Genomic DNA, 16,598 nt, shown 5'->3' on the forward strand with positions numbered 1-16,598 from the left:
GATGGGGCGCGGGCAGCGGCTGCCGGTGCGGGCGGCGGCGGCGGGATGGCGCAGCCCAGCGAGGCCTCGGTGCACACGGCGGCTGCCGGCGCCGCCATGGACAGCAACGTCCTGGCCATCGTTATCGCCGCGAGTGAGTGGCGGGGTCGGGTGGGGGCGGCCTCGGGTTGTGCCGGCTCCCTGCGGCCCGGGGATGCGGTCGCTACAGCCCACGGTCCTTCTTCGGGGTCCCCGTTGAGCCCCCGGGGCTCAGGTCAGAGTAGAGCGGCGGGAGGGGGTGCCGGTGCCGGGTGGGCTCTGCGAGAGTGCTGGAGACCCGGTTCCCTGCGCGGGGCCGCGTGTGAGCCGAGAGCCCCGGGAGGGGGGGCGCCGGGCCCGGTTCCCGGTGCAGTGGTCCGGGATGGGGATGAGCCCCGCGGAGTGCCCTTACTCGCTGTGGGCGAGTCCTCGGGACAGGCAGTCGGTGAAACCGGCTTGAATGGGGCTTTTCCAAGCTGCTTTTAGCCGTGGCCCCTGGGGGATGAAGGTGGGAGGCAACAGGGAGGCCCGTGGGCCCACAGGCTTATTCCCCTCTTCTCCCTTCCCTGGCAGCTGTGTCCACCTCCGTCTTCATCGTGGCAATCCTCATCCTGCTGCTGCTCCTGTACCACCGGGACCCCATGTGCTGCCAGTTCCTCTGCTCCTGCCGCTTATTCCAGAGCCCCAGCCAGTATGTGAGTGTCCTCCTGCCCTGGGTCTCCTGCTGCTCCCGGCCTCATGTTCCATTGCACTGTGCTCCAGGATGGACATGGGATATCCAAGCAGGGCTGAGCTCTGCCTCCTCCTTCTTCCCAGTCTCCCGCACAGATCCATCACCTGGCCATGCTGTTGGTGGTAACATCCCCAAGGCCTGACACGGGCAGGTTCCCTGGCTCCCTGGAGAGGGGTGATGCACCGTTGTGGTGGGGTCAGGCTCTGCGTTATGGGGAGAGGGCTGGAAGCTGAGGGCAAAGGCAGACAAAGCCACTCGCATCCCCAGCAAGTGGCTCTCATGTGCGCAGCTCCCAGCACAGAGCAGGGAGACACAAAAGCCCTTTCGCTCGCAGCTGTAATTTCTTGGGGCTGGCCTTTGAGTGGGGAGCTGGTGACAGTGAAAAGAGCAGCATGTTCAGGCAGCACTGCTTTTGTGGTGCTTGGTGGCTGCCTGGGGACAGCTCAGCCTCCAGAGCTGCGGGATGGCTGTTAAGAGCTGCAGGTACCACTTTCCCCTGGGAGAAGAGGGGATGTTCAGCCTCAGCTGGTAGGGAATGGAGACTGGTGCCATGAAAAGCAAATCTGATAGTCCCCAGCAGAAATCAGAGTGGGAGCAGGCTGTGGGTGTCCCCTGCCCGCTTCACTGCCTCTGCTCCTTCCTCCTCTTCCTCCTTGCTGCCTGTCAGGGAGAAGGCTGTCTACAGAGAGATGATCTCTGCTCACTCTTGCTCAACATGTTGATGGGGAACTGAGTTTAACTGGAGCAGGACTACTCAGGAACAGAACAGCCATTGCTCTGCAGATTTTCTTGCTCCGTTATCCTGAAATGACTACCTTGGTAGATAAGAGTTTACAAATTCAGCATGTGATGGAGCTCTTATCTATGATAGCGGAATACTTGGCTTGGTTTATTGTCCTAAGCAGATGAACCAAGAGAGTGGTTCTGCTGAGTCTGAATGAAACCTGGGCCTGGGCTGCTGTCCCTCCAGTTGGGCTCAGGTTCTGTGCTGCTTGGTGAGGATGTTGGCATTGGTAAAGAGGGAGGTGGAGGTTGGTGGTGAGAGCCACATCAGCCAAAAGGGCAGGGGTGGTTCTCCCCACTTCCAGAGCCCCACTTCCCACCCTGGCCCATGTAAGCCAGCTCAGTTCTGTTCATTGCCAGGCAGGATGAGAGGGATTTTGGCTTTGCTAACATCTCACCCCTCCTTACAGGACTGCCCCCCGCCCTCCTTCAGCAGCAGCCAGCGGCTGGTGGGTCCCCAGTGCAGAGCCTCGCGCCTGGAGAGTGCTGCAGCTGAGAACCCGGGCGTGCAGGTGATGGCTGGGTCCCTGATGGGAGCTGGAGGGGGAATGGTAGGGAAAAGGCCATGGTTATGGGAACCTGGGGGCTCCTGGGGCAGAGGGAGAAGGCGCTGGGCAGCAGGAGCAGCTTTGGGAAGTGCTGCCTGTGCGTGGAGGGGGATGTGGGGAGCAGGGATACTGCACGGGACACCATGGTAAGTGCCAGGCATATCCCTTGGGGCTTGGGATCTTGCAAGCACGTCATGGTATGATTATCTCCCAGGAGGGAGGATTTCCTCTCTCAGGGTTCAAGGAAGGGCAGCTACAACTTCAAACCCTGAAGCAACTTCAGGTGGCACCAAGTAATGAACTTTTAGCAAAGGAAGCCACCACCACACTGACCTTTCTCCTCTGGCTGGGCATTTCTAGGGGGATGAGCTGTTCTGTGTCGGGCCCCCCAGCACATACCAGGTCCCTTATTGGGAGCAGCCCCGCCTGCCCAGCTACGAGAGCGTGCGGAAGAAGGATCGCCAACGGGAGATCCACCAGATGATTGCCGACAGGTTCGGGCTGTGGGCAGAGCCTTCCCAGGAGGTGAGCTCTCCCTCCCCTGCACCGGGCTGCTGGCAGAGCCCCAGGGGCAGTTCCCCGCCTCTGGTCTGCATCTGGGTCTTGCTGCAGGACTCTGTTCTCTGCGATTGCCTTACTCCGATAGCCTTTATCTCTGGGAAGGGCACAAAGGGTATCGGGAAGCTCCTTTGGTGTTCATCTGTGCTGGTTAATGATCGAGCTCTCGGGGTGGGGGAGGCAGGGCAGAGCTGCTGCTGAAAGGGTGAGCCCTTCAGATCATCTGCTCAGTACAAGTCCAAGCTGGAATGTTATTTTTAGATCTGTAAGGCTTCCAGGGTTTCTCGCTCCCTTCTCCCTGCCTTTGGGAGGCCCTTCACTATTACCTTGAAGTGTTATTTCTGAGCAGAAGGCTTTGCCTGTTTAAGATTTGCACTCCTTCAATAGAACAGAGAGAAGCGAGTGCATCTGCCAAGTAGGTCCTGTGGCAGTGTCCCGAGAGACTCCCACAGAACAGAGACCTCCTTGACTAAAGCAGAACAGAAACATCTGAAACCCTGGGTAGAGCACTAAAGGTTCACCAATTTACCTGGATTTTGAGCTCTTAAAGCTGTACCTTAAGTCTGGCTTAGCACTTGCTACTCAGTGTTTGGAGCTATTACTAACGAGAGCTGCCTTGAAACCAGAGCACTGAGGGCAGAAAGGTCAGTCCCAAAGATGAGTAGGTAAGGAGCTGCAAGGGGAGCACTTCCACAACATGCCTGTGCTGCTTCTGTGGCTCCTCACAGGCAGAGAACTGGCTCAGCTCTGCCAAAATACACATAACAACAGCCTGGAGGTTCCTCTTTGCTGCTGTGTACTGAGACTTGCTACCAAAACCTGGGCAGAAAGCCTGGTTTGTAGGTGCTTGTATAATCCCAGTAACTGATCTTTGTGGCCAAAGGAAAGTGAGCTACAGTCCTCTTGATGAAAGTCGCATCTCTTCTGGCCGTATGACAAGTAGTGACAAGTCCTTGAAAGGGACTAGAGAAGAGCTGGAACCTGGTACAGAGAGCTGGGGGGAGCAGGGGGAATGTGCCTCTTCAGCGTGCGCTACCGTGTTGCAAGGTGCAAGATCAGAGTGCTAAGCCCTCATCTCCCAGTTCTCCTGGCTAGCAGCCTGCTGCTTGGATGACTGCAGGAGTTTGATTTCAGGCTGGTGGTGGTTGGGAGCCTTGTCATCTGCTCCATGAGAAGAGGTGGGATAATCTCCTGGTTATTTCTGATCCGCTGTAACGCTCTTCCTCTCTCCTCAATAGATGCCGCCTCCCTATGAGCATGCTCTGAGGCATCCTCCAGCTTTCTCAGGACCAGTGATAAGCTCAGAGACCTTGGACAGACGTGGCGTTCCAGACTCTTTCCAGGCCCCTCCTGGCTACCAACCTCAGCGAAACACAGCCGTGTAAGGCCTCGGTGTGCTGCTTCTTCCTGTGGTGTCAGCGGCAGAAGTGCCTGTGACATCGTTCTCATCCGCAGGGAATGGCCAAATGTCAGACCTTTGCCCAGGTTTGCCATCAGCTGAGACACAGGCAAGTCAGACCTGGCCAGCAGAGACATCCCTCCTGCAGCACAAGGACAACCACGGAGCCACTGCCAGGCAGAGCAACTAGGGATGTGTGCTCACTCTTTGGCAAACGTACTGTCACCAAAGGCAAGAGACCAGCTGCTTGCTTCCACACAGGGGGCAAAGCCAAGGAGAAGGTCTGCTCAGCCAGAGCTCCTCCAGGCAGCTGGTGTATGGCACCTCTGTGAGGCGAGCACTGCCAGCTGGACCAAGGATCAGACCTCAGACAGTCACAGTGTTGTGCTACTTCACTTATTTCTTAGGTTATGAAATGTTTTACTTTATCAGTGTATTGGCTGCCAGGTGGGAATCCTCACCTGAGAGCAGCAGAACGGGTCAGCATGAGAGCACTGCTGTGTGCTCCTGCAGCAATGGTCCTCTGTGACCAACAGCGATGTTGTATGGACTTTACATAAAGATCTGGAGAGGCTCCAGGGGTAGTGTCACCTGCTATATGCAAATCCCAACCACAGAGAATGAACTGTGTGACTGGGAAAGGACAGAAATGCAGCCAAAATAGCTGGTGAACTACGAACCACAGGGAATGTAAAGCAAAGGTGGACAGGCGTGGCTGACCTGATTTACTTAGTTGTCTTCTGCAGAGCAGACAATCTAACAGCATCCACACCGGTGTCCTTACACCACCAATTTTGATAACCTGTTTTCTACTGCAGAGCCAATGTTTCAAATTGTTTACAAACAATGATAAAATTGAGATAAAATGAGATCAGTTTGGCCACAAGGTATTTGGGCTCCTTTCTTTTGAGCAAGAGAAGCTCAAAAAATGCCATGGAATGACTCAGGGGAAGACAAAAAGGATGTCTTCTGGTTTATGGCCTTATGATACACCTCCAGCTGCTGAGCTTCAAATACCACCCCAGGCCTGTGCATCCTCCCAGGCATCCTACAATTAGTCATGAGTTAGCTTTACAAGTGTGAACTTGCCTCTTGTGGCTACTAAATGGTATCTGAGTTATATTCCAGATACTTGAGTTAATCACTGAGATGAGTTAGAAGGAAAAATCTACCTTCCAGGGATGCAGAGATAGATGCAGGTGGAAAAGTATTTTGAATTAAGATACAAATACAACAGTAATGTCTAATAATGAGCAAAAATAGAGGGGAATTATTAGTGCGATAAGTAGTGACCTAAAAGTGATTGTGGAGAAAACTCATCCAGTGGCACAATGGAACAGGTTCCCCAGAGGAAGGGAGTTTCAGATGGTACATGAACAGAAGTAATGCATTCCATGAACAGCCAAAGCCTTCAGCGGCCCCAGAGCATTTATTAAACACTCTTAGAAATGCCTGCAGGTGATCCCATCGCCTGAGCACTGCCCACACGTGCTTTAGGAGCAAAAAAACAAGTCCTAAACTGGTACCTTCAGAGCTAGGATGTTCTTGTCCTCGGATGTCGGTCCAGCTGTAGTGGTCTGTCCCAGTCACTCCTTCCCATCCGTCCCCGTGTGATGGCTCAGAGCATGGTGACCAGTTTAAAGCTTCCTACTTCTGTGGTAGGGATAACATTGATAAAGGTTTTATAAAGCACTGCTCCTTTGGGTAGGCGACAGATGACTTCTCTGCTCTCACTGCTGCGGGGCAGAGGGACGTAGACCTCTTTGGTGTATCTCACAATCCCATCCTCCAGGGCGTAAAGTGTCTTGTTACGGCCCATCCCCACCTGGAAGAGGATGAGGAGCATTAGGAAGGAAAGGCTGGAGGTCCACCACTAAAGCAGACCTGATCATTGGTCTGCCTCCTTTGATATCCTGGTTTCAACAGCATCTGTTGCTTTGGATTTTAAAACAAAACCACACTAGTTGCTTCCAGCAATCAGTATACAATGGTGCTCATCACGAGGGAGGAGATACTGATTCCACCCTGAAGTACAAGGTTGTAGAAGTGTTGGGGGATATCCATAACTTTCAGACCTTTCCCGAGCCACATGGGCACTGGTGTGGCTCTGTGACTAAGAAATATCAGGTCATGAAACCCCATTTCAGAAGTATATAGGGAAGAGCATTAAGAATGAGCTTGAGAGAAGGCCCCAGGTACAGGATTCTGGTGGGTTGCTGTTCTCTGAGAACTAAGGAAGAGATGGAAAACAACTCACGTGAGCCCCAGGGTGCCAACGTATCAACCGCTGCGTAGCCAGAATGTTGCCTGCATGCACAAAGGCACCTGCAACAGAGTGACAGAGTCAGGCTGCAGAGAGACAGAGCTCCCTGGAACACAAGTGGTTCCAGGACTTACAAACCTCAGCTTTTGGTGGGAATTTTCTAAGGAAAAATGAACTTGAAATGCTAAACGCATCTAACCAAAAAATGCTGTTAGCAGGAAATAAAAGGCAATTGATACACAGTGGCAAAAAGCAATGTTAGTCTTTGAACAGATTCCTTGGGGGTGCAAAGCATTTTCTGGTTGCTGAAAGTATTTGTTTTATTACCTTTTACATCAGTATGTTTTCATCAGCAAAGGTAATAATTATAAGCACTCAGGTGCAAGAATCTGTACTTTGGCTTCTGCTAAGCCTCATAATTCTCCCCTTTGTAAACATCTCAAATGCGCAGCAGCATGGGGGGGAAAAGTGTCCCACTGCCTGCCCTCCTTCCAGGAGCTCCACAGAGGCAGAGCTGGAATCAAAGCATGTTTCTGTAGGCAATTTTGGCTGGCTCACCCTGCCCTCCCACCAGCCACCCTTGATCACGAGGTTTCACTGAACCTCCCCTTGCCATTCTCTTGGAAGAGTGCCCTGGCCACCTCCTGCTGCAACCAGTAGGAGGGGGAAGCTGTGAGGAGCCCAACAAATGGGACTCAGCAGATACTCAAGACCTACCTTCTACTTTCTTGAACCCATAGCGCTTCCCAGGGCTGCGGCCACCAAGATTTTTTGAGCTGCCCCCACTTTTCTTAGAAGCACATCTGATGGCAACCAGGCTCGTTTGGGGAGTTGTCAGAACTGGGTTTGAAGCAAGAACAACAACGTTAGCTGGAAAAAGCTATTAAGACATATTCTTTCTTTCAGATTTAAAGGAGATCAGTTAAGACCAGCTTTAAAACTAAAGGTAAAAGAAAGTCTGGAGAGAAAAAAACAATGTACTTCCAAGAGAAACCATAATTTGACCATAAGTTTAAATGCTTAGGCATTTAAAAGGCTACATCTCAAGTGCTGCTGCTGCTGCCCATGGAGGAATGATCTCAGCAATGATGTTAAAGGACGTGCACAAATTCATGCTTGAGCAAGACCTTGTAAAATGAGGTACAGACGTTCCTGGGAGCTGTGGATTGGCCTGATACTGCTTGGAGAAGAGATAAGTTGTGATCTCTGTTTCAGCTTCCCCTTTGACCCAATGGTATTTACTTACACAGTAATATTTTGCAATCTTACAAGTGAGAAGACTCCAGGATGATGCACAAGCAGATATTCATACCAGATACTGCCAGAAGCAGTCTGAGGAGTATCAAGAAGGACTATAGAGCCCTGGGAGTGGTGAACAGGGACTCTGGAGCGCAGGAGTTTTTCATCCATCCTCCTGGTTGAAGGGAAGGGTTTGAAGGGGCCTGTCAAATGTGGCAGATCAACACATGATTACAAGACTGGTGTCACAGTAAGGGGTTTGGCTGCTTAGACCATGGGACTTGCTTTGAGAAACGTGGCTCTGTGTGTCTGAGAAGGGGAAGAGCATCTTCGGTCACAAAGCTGGTGAAGAGGGCTTTAAACTAAAGTTCCGAGGGAGGGGAACCTCAGTCTGTCCCACTCCTACCAGTTTGATGCCAGTGCAAGGTGCCCAGAGCCTGGAGAGGGATTGCAGGTCAGCAGGAGAGCACCTGAAGAGCTGCACAAAGGAATTCCTGCCACTCCAGCCAGTGGAGGCTTCAGTGGGGGCAGTGGGAGGTGTGTGCAAGCCTGCAGGGCTATGGACTTATTGGCACCACGGAGACACGGTGGGATGGCTCCTGTGTCTGGAGTGTTGGAATGGAAGGATACAAGCTCTTCACGAAGGACAGGCAGGGGAGATGAGGTGGTGTCACCTTCTATGTCAGTGACCAGCTGGAGGGCATGGAGCTCTGCCTGGGGATGGATGAGGAGCAAGAGAAGTGGATGAGGCCCTCTGGATACAGGTGGGAGCAGCCTCACGTTCACAAGCCCTGGTCCTCGTGAGGAACTTCAACCACTGATAACTGTTGGCGGCAACACAGCAGGGCAGGAGCAATCCAGGAGGTTCCTGGAATACACTGATGATAACATCCTTTTCCAAATGATAAAGTGATAGTGGAGCCAACGAGGAGAGGTGCTGTGCTGGACTTTGTCCTCGCCAACAGGGAGGGGCTGGTGGGGCATGTGAAGCTCAAGGGCAGCCTTGGCTGCAGTGACAATGAAATGGAGATCAAGATCCTTAGGGCAGTGAGGAGGGCATGCAGCAAGCTCACTGCCCTGGTCTTGTAGCTGAGCAACAAGAGAAACTTCTAGATTTAGAAGTTAGATAGATACACTGGGGATAAAAGGAAGACAAGGGAAAATGTGGGCCCCCTCCAGAAGGAAAAGGGAGACCTGGTCACATGGGACATGGAGAAGGCCAAGGTTGTCACCGACAAGAGCTCCAACCACACCACCCAAGTCACAGAAGGCAAAGGCAAGGACTGGGAGAATGGAGAACTACCCGCTGTAGCAGATCAGGTTCAAGACCATCTAAGGAACCTGAAGATGCACAAGTCCATGGGACCTGATGAGATGCATCCATGGGTCCTGACTGGTGGATGAAGTGGCCAAGCCATTATCCATCATATCTGAGAAGTTGTGGCAGCCCTTTGAAGTTCCTGATGACTGGAAAAGGGGATATATAACCTCTGTTTTCAAAAAGGGAAAAAAGAAGATCCAGGGAACTACAGACTGGTCAGGATCACTTCAGTGCCCAGCAAGACCATGGAGCAGATCCTCCTAAAATTAAGCTAGGGCACATGAACAATAAGGGGTGACTGGTGGCAGCCAACATGAACTCCCTAAGGGCAAATCATGCCTGACAAATCTGGTGGCCTTCTACGATGGGCTACAGTGCTTGTGGATAAGGGAAGAGCAACTGGACTTGTGCAAGGCACTTGACACTGTCCCACATAACATCCTTGTCTCTAAATTGGAGAGACATGGATTTGATGGGTGGATCCACAGACAAATTTGAGAGGTGAGGCCATGGAAACCTGAAAGTTCAAGGTCCTGGCCAAGTGCAAGGTCCTGCCCCTGGGACAGGGCAATCCCAAGCACAAGTACAGGGTGGGCAGAGGCTGGATTAAGAGCAGCCCTAAGGAGGGCTTGGGTGTGTTGGTTGATGAGAAGCTCAACATGACCTGGCAGTGTGCAGCCCAGAAAGCCAACTGTGTCCTGGGCCACCAAAGAATCATTAAGAGTATTTTGGCCTTTAACACTTAACAATTAGAAAAGGGTATTTTTAAAGCTTCCTGACTATTACACTCTGCAAGGAGAGAGCGGCACCCCTCACTGTTTGGTTTCTATCTAACACACATGAATACTGGTTCTCTAAAGATGATTTTTCCACTTTGAAGGCAGTCAAGCAGCAGCACAGAGACATTCCTCATCCCTGGAGATTTCTGAAGGCATAAGGGATAAAGCCCTCAGCACTTCACCATCACCTCAGCCCCTGCTTTCAGCACATTGCACTTTAAACCACCTGAGATGGCTTAAACCCCTTCCCGCATGAACAGTCCCGCAATGCGGGGCCTGAAACCCGCCCACTTCACCACAGCACCTCCGCGGCCTGAGGTAAAAACCAAAGAGTTCGACCCCAAGACACCGACAGCGAACTCCCACGGGGTACACCCCATCCCATCCCGAGCAAAACCTCCCACCCTACGGCCGGCTTTCCCTCCTTTCCCCACCCTTTGAAGGGAGCGAAGGTGAAGGTAACCCCTCACTCACACAACCGCCGCAGCGCCGCCATTTTGTCTACCACCATCTTCTTCCCTTTCCGGTGGGAGGGCGGGAAGCGCGCGGGGCTGGCGGCGATTGGCCCGAACGCGCACGCGCGCGCATCCGGGCCAATCGCCGCCAGCCCCGCGCGCCTTCGGACCAATCGCCGCGAGGGCTGGGCTTCCCCTCAGGATACCTCAGGGCAAGGAGGGATGGCGGAAAGCGGTCCGAGGTCTGAGGGGAGCGATGAGGAGCGGTTGCCTACTTTAGCCTCCCTTCTGCAGATATCCCCATCGCCGCCTTGCGATTTGGGTCGCCGGCGGTCCTCGCCTTCTGCCTCTAAAGCGAGGGGCGCGGCAGAGGTGGTTGTGGTAGTGAGCAGTGGGAGCGACGAGGAGGAGGTCGTCCCTCTACCTGAGAGGATCAAAAGGAGGATGGAAGCAGGGAATGCGGGTTTTGAAGTGTCTTGTGGCAGCCAAAGGAGCACGCAAGATGCTGAGACACCCTCCTTGTGCCCGTTGCCAGCCTCTCAGTCTGACTCCACGGACCAGCCTAATATGCCCCTGCTAAGCGAAGCAAGCCCAGAGATATCCCCCCTTCCCAAGAAGCTAAACCGTAGTCAGAAGGATAGAGAGACAATGTGCAAATCGTGGCAGAGGAGGAAGGAGCGAGAAGCGCTAAAGAGGCAAAAGGAGGAGGAAAAAGAGAGGAAGAGGGCCCTTGCCAAGGTGCTGAAAGCTCAGCGGCCAGGGGAGTGCCAGAAATACATAACAGTGGTGCTAGATCCAGGTACTTGTCCTCACAGCCTGTGTCTGCCTTGTATTGCCTGTTGTCTCCTCTGTGTGGAGGTCTGACCCATGCACTGATCTCAGTTCTGTTGCAGGTAGAAGGTGGTGAACAGGTCCTTAGTGCTTTGCAGGCTGCAAATTATTCCTGTCTGGTTGAGGATCAGGCTGTTCCCTGCAGCATCACCTGGAGGAGAAAGGCTGTGTCGTTTCAGGTGCGCAAGCCAAATCTTCATGTTCTTGCCCTTTTCTTCCTCTGTTATTTGCACTCATTAGTAATTGTATTTAGTAAACACTCTCTAATCCTCTCCCTGCTTCAGAGGGCTGAGTGGGAGCACTGGTTGGAATGAATGATAAACAGACTGTTGGTCTGGCTGTTTGTTTTCCTATCTGAACAGATGGGAGAAGGAGATGAATGGACAGAAGAACCAAATGTCCTGGTTCTGCTTCGCTTGGAGGAGTTTTTGTCCATGGCTCACAACTACAAACAAGTGAGAATGCTTATGACTTTTGTGCTCACGAACATGCTGTGCTCTCAGGGTGATGTTCATCGTTCTCTTCACAGCAGGAAGGTTTTGATGTGGGATGGAGCCATGGTTTCATGGATTAATGGATCAAAGCCACTAGGGTTGTATAATGCAAAGTTCTGCAAACATTGTCATTCTGACAAACTTTTTCAGCTCAAATGGGGTTATTTTATATTTCTTTTTGCCATAGCTTTATGCCAGATCAAATATTGCCTGCTTGCTCCTGAAGAGCAGCACGAACAGATGTTTTCATCTGCAGAATCAGAGCCATAGGCTGCTACACTTGCGTGTGTACCTCAGTATGGTTTAACTCCTGTTTTCTGTTCATCTTTGCAGGAGGCCCAGGGCTGTACAGAAGGACAGAAGGAGACCCTACAGACCTACGTAGCTCGTGTGATGGAGAAAATGCCTGGGAAGATTCTGGCACTGGCTGTTGCCGAAGTAGAAAATTATTTCAGGTTAAACTTTTTTTCCCTCCAAACATTTCTGTGTTTGTCTCTGGCCTGGAAAAATGCCATAGGTGTTTACATTAATTCCTTCTAGCAAAGACTGGAGCTTAAGAGGCATTCCCACCCAGAGCTGCTCCACTATTTGTCATACAGAAACAGAAGTAAAGGCCTGTCATCACAAAATACCTGGGGAAGAGCATGAGATCCCAGCCTCACTTCACTCTTCTTTCGTCTCTCAGACTTCAGTCAAAAAAGAGACAGCGACAAGCAGCAGCAAATGGAAGCCGAGATGAGGAACAAGGAAGACGTAAAAAAAAGGCAGTTAAGGATTCTGGCCTGGAGATAACCAGAATGGACGTGGAAGAAGTGAGTACCTTTAAAACAGGCACACAGCCATCATGTCTTGTTGGCTGCTGCTGGAACATTTGACCCACTCACACACCTTCTTGGGTGGGAGGGGTTCAGCCTTTGTTAATCCATGTGTGTGGACAGAGCTCTGGGTTCAGTTCCCCACTCTCATGGACTGTCTTGTTCACCTTGATTCTTGATTCTCAATCAAGTTCACCTTGAACTTGATTCTGATGTCAGTCTTGGTTAGCATCTCTCACCTTCGGTGGGCTGCTGGCAAAGCTGGGCTGGGTGGCTTGTGTGTAATGAGAGCTGCCACTGAGGAGCTGCCCAGCTGAAATGGTGCTAGACTGATACTAACTGGCAGGAGACAGACTGCCCCTAAATACTTCAGTGCCTTAAATTACCTGTTCCCAAAATGGGGAGAGAGGGGGATGTTCTTGTGCTATAGCAAGATGTCGTGACCCTTTTTTTGTTTCAAGAGTGGGGTTTGATGTGACAAGATGAATTGTTCCATTCATTTCTGACAATGTTTACAGGCCTTGGTGGACCTGCAGCTGTGCAAACAAGTCCAAGTCAGCTTTTTTGAGAGCTGGGAGGAGCTTGGAGAATATGCCACTATGTTCACAAAATCTGTGGCTGAAGCACCCTTCAAGTGAGTAACCAGATCAGGTTTGGTCACACCTTTGGAGAGGTTGCATTTGCACGGTTACTGGGAGGGGATAGCAGGTATGCGGCTCTACTTCACTACAACACAGTGTAATGATCTTTAAAGGAGCAGGGACCAGAGCAGCTGTAGTGCAGCTCCTTCAGCACAGAGTTAGCTCTTGGAAACTGAATTCCTGCCTAGGGAGGGGTGAGGACAGACCCTGGTTTCATGTTGGAATCTTAACATCGAGCTCTTGGTCTGATTTTAGGAGCGGGAAAGGAATGCAAGTAGGGTTGGACTTTTAGAGCACCAGCTTTTCTTCTTCAGTGTGTAACCAAGAGAGACATTACTGAGAGGGAACCCTTTAGCTGTTTTCACTGATAAGGACAGCAGCATGTTGTGCACCAATAGCTAAAAGAAAGCCATCTTGTGCTGTCTCACACAATCCTAGCATTCCTATCACAGCAGCTGCTGTATTTGACATCTCAGCCATGAGAAGAGGGGAGACGTCATTAAAAATGACACATAAAAGTGTTCTAGTATGGTTGACAGAAAGTGAATTCTTGTTTACCACTTCGCATGCATGCTGGCTCGTGTCAGGATTGCTCCCAAGCACAGGTCGTTTCTTTTTCAGTAGGAAATCTGGGTCTTAAACAAGGAAATGTAAAGAAGACAGGGTCAAATTGTTAGCATTTACTTTGATGCCAATGGCATCTCTAATAGCAGAGAGTGAGAAACGTCTCTCTGGTTATGTGACAACTCATGGAGGGATGGGATTTTCATATCTCATTGTCTCATTTGCTCCTCTCTTCTTTGTTCTCCCCAGGCGAGAGCGGGAGAACACAGGGTTCTCCTTCTACTTAGAGAAGGCGTGGTGTGGAGGAGTGAAGGTGGATCGTTCCGGAAAGGGTCTCTTGGAAGTTTGGAAGAGACAGTTACAACAGTTTAACCGGGTCAGCCTGGAGATGGCTGAGGCTATTGTGTCCGCCTACCCTTCTCCTCAGCTCCTGAGCCAGGTGAGGATGCCTCAAGAACACTGTGTGCAGACAGCCAGCTAATGTAAGGAGTGGAAGACATCATTTAATTGATATTAAATGTGACACAAGGATTCTCTATGGAGCTGCTTAGTGAGGTGGTGAAGTTCACAAATGGGATCTGTGGAGAGACCAGGTGAAAATCAAGCGTACGTTGTGAACAAGGGTAGTGCAGCCACGGGTGCAAAGCTTTAATTATTCTTTTGAGCAATGGATGCAAATGGTTGATACTCTTGATCCTTTGTGTTGCTTTTAGGCCTATATCAGGTGCTCCTCAGAGCAGGAGCGGGAGAACATGCTGGCTAACATCCCTGTGCGCCGTGGTGACGGCGTGACAGCCACCTCCCGGCGCATTGGACCAGAGCTCTCCCGACGAGTCTATCTCCAGATGACTTCCCATGATCCTGATCTCTATTTGGATATCACTGGGTAGCTCCAGGGAATGAGGATTTTACTGTTTGCTGCTTTAAGTATTTACTATTTAAGTATTCAGCTTCCTTCTGGGGAGAAGTGCTTAGATAACAGAATCATTGATGCCAGTTAAAAGACTTAAAATGCACTCGGACTTCACTGTAGCAGAAGAAGGTTGGATTAAATTGCTGAATGGCTGGAGTTTACACAAGAAAGGGGGAGAACATCTTCCCTAAGAGCATGAGATGGACACGGCTTAGAGGAATGAAAGTTCCTTTTATTTGTCTTCCTAGTAAATAAATCATTTGACTAATAAGTTTGCTTTTTAATATCCGGCCTTGAATCTAGACAGGTCTGTCATCTGTTGAAAGGAATACTTCCCGCTGCTCTCCTAAACTGCAAGGAGTTGTCTTCCCTCTCCAGTGTGAAAAATCCTAATGCTAAAGCAACATGGTGCAGCCCCCCCAGCACCTGCTCTAAGTGAGGTGGAAGAGCTTTACCTCACAAAGCAGACTCAGTTTTCTGCTGTGGCAGATGGGAATGAGTAAGACTAATTTTCAGATATAAATTTAGAGTGCCCTGATTCAGTCTCCAGACAGCTTAATCTATAGAGGGTCTTGAAATCTGATTATATGTGCTGGAATTATGAGGGCTGAACAGTTGGCAGAAAAAGCTTTCTTTTAATTAGACGGGGGAGCATGCTTGCCCCTCTCTGAAGCCGTTAGCACTTGTGTGCACACAAGGACACTTGAAGTCTTTTGTGACAGCAGCACTTACGGAGATGAGTGTTGGGAGTGAATTTTAAACTGCATCTGATGTGTGGAAGTTACCCTTTGGAAATGTGTTGTCTTGGATGAAAAAATACCCACCTGCCACGCTGGCTTCAGGGGTTCAGTAAGAGCCTTTGCGGGGCCAGCAGCGCGCTTCTGACCCAAACTGATAAACCTGATCAGCCTGGCATTTGGGAACTTTTAGCCCAGAAGCCAAGTGTGTGCTGGGCTGCATCAAAAGAAGTGGCCAGCAGGTTGAGGGAGGTGTCCTCTGCTCTGCTCTGGTGAGACTTCCCCTCAGTCCTGTGTCTAGCTCGAGCAACAACACAAGAGGGGTGTGGAGCTGTTGGAGTGAGTCCAAGAGGAGGCCACGGAGGTGCTGTGAGGGCTGGAGCAGCTCTGCTTTGGAGCCAGGCTGAGAGAGCTGGGCTGGTTCAGCCTGGAGAAGAAAAGGCTCCGGAGAGACCTCAGAGCAGCTCCAGCGCATAAAGGGGCTGCAAGAAACTGGGAGAGGGGCTTTGGACAAGGGCTTGTAGGGACAGGACAAGGGGTAACGGCTTTAAACTGAAAGAGAGGAGACTGAGATGAGCTCTTAGGCAGAAGCTCTTCCTTGTGAGGGTGCTGAGGCGCTGGCACAGGGTGCCCAGAGAAGCTGTGGCTGCCCCATCCCTGGCAGTGTTCAAGGCCAGGTTGGACACAGGGGCTTGGAGCAACCTGCTCTAGTGGAAGGTGTCCCTGCCTGTGGCAGGGGGGTGGAATTAGATGAGTTTTAAGGTCCCTTCCAACTGAAACCTGTGATTCTATGAACTTAAGTAGCAGGTTCCTGCCAGATGCTGCAGGAATGTCTGCAGAGAGGAAATGTTGTTTTGGATTTTGTTTGTTGGGGTTTTTTCTGCACGTTTCTGGATAGCAAGCAAGGGCCTTTTAAAGAATGTGGTGAGTTAAATACTAAAAGCAAAGTGTAAACCTGCTTAAAGAACTTTAGCAAACATACATACTGCTAAGGTGGAGATAGGCAGTCTTTCCCTCCTTTTACTTGATATTCATGCTGTTGCTTTTTTCTGTGTGATACTTAGAAAACCACAGACTTTTATCATCAGGTTACGAAAAGATGAAGGCTTAATGCTTCAATGATGACCTTGGTATGGAATGCTACAGATTATTCCCTCACAGCACTCCTCTTACCAGCAACAATCTCAGGTGTTAGAAGAGAGGGGAGCGATTCTGTGACTAATGTAGGATGTCTCAGTGGAGTCTGTAGCACGATTTTCAGAGAATATCCGTGCTTAACAACATTATGTGTACATCTCAGTACTCACACAGCCCTTAAGGATATGATAAACATCTGTTTGCTTTTCTCTGTAAGGAAACTATGAATAATTCATAGGCCTTTGCACAGGCGAGTTTTCATCTCTAGGTGCAAACCAAACCTCCCAGCAAGCCCCGAGGCAAAGCCCTTTTCTGCCTGCCTGCCTCAGCACCCACGGCTACTGCCAGCACCCTGTCCCTTGGTCTCAGA

General features: G+C 50.8%; 3 protein-coding genes across 3 annotated transcripts; 2 read left to right on the forward strand and 1 right to left on the reverse strand.

The window, feature by feature from the left end:
• Positions 1-49: 49 nt before the first annotated feature.
• On the forward strand, positions 50-5,349 carry LOC115616634. Its single transcript, XM_030506134.1, has 6 exons — positions 50-133; positions 592-713; positions 1,945-2,046; positions 2,443-2,607; positions 3,879-4,021; positions 4,096-5,349. The coding sequence occupies exons 1-6, from the start codon at positions 97-99 to the stop codon at positions 4,139-4,141; spliced, it is 615 nt and encodes a 204-aa protein (XP_030361994.1). The 5' UTR covers positions 50-96; the 3' UTR covers positions 4,142-5,349.
• An 85-nt stretch (positions 5,350-5,434) lies between these two features.
• MRPL27 (mitochondrial ribosomal protein L27) lies at positions 5,435-10,189 on the reverse strand. Its single transcript, XM_030506135.1, has 4 exons — positions 10,116-10,189; positions 7,020-7,142; positions 6,297-6,364; positions 5,435-5,864 (listed from the first exon to the last, which is right to left on the reverse strand). The coding sequence occupies exons 1-4, from the start codon at positions 10,150-10,152 to the stop codon at positions 5,658-5,660; spliced, it is 435 nt and encodes a 144-aa protein (XP_030361995.1). The 5' UTR covers positions 10,153-10,189; the 3' UTR covers positions 5,435-5,657.
• A 104-nt stretch (positions 10,190-10,293) lies between these two features.
• EME1 (essential meiotic structure-specific endonuclease 1) lies at positions 10,294-14,625 on the forward strand. Its single transcript, XM_030506133.1, has 8 exons — positions 10,294-10,895; positions 10,979-11,106; positions 11,290-11,382; positions 11,755-11,876; positions 12,107-12,233; positions 12,755-12,870; positions 13,691-13,880; positions 14,155-14,625. Exons 1-8 carry the CDS (start codon positions 10,319-10,321, stop codon positions 14,329-14,331), a joined length of 1,530 nt encoding a protein of 509 aa, XP_030361993.1. The 5' UTR covers positions 10,294-10,318; the 3' UTR covers positions 14,332-14,625.
• Positions 14,626-16,598: the final 1,973 nt, after the last annotated feature.

The sequence above is a fragment of the Strigops habroptila genome, chromosome 14 (genome assembly GCF_004027225.2).
Source record: "Strigops habroptila isolate Jane chromosome 14, bStrHab1.2.pri, whole genome shotgun sequence".
NCBI classification, from domain to species: Eukaryota; Metazoa; Chordata; class Aves; order Psittaciformes; family Psittacidae; genus Strigops; species Strigops habroptila.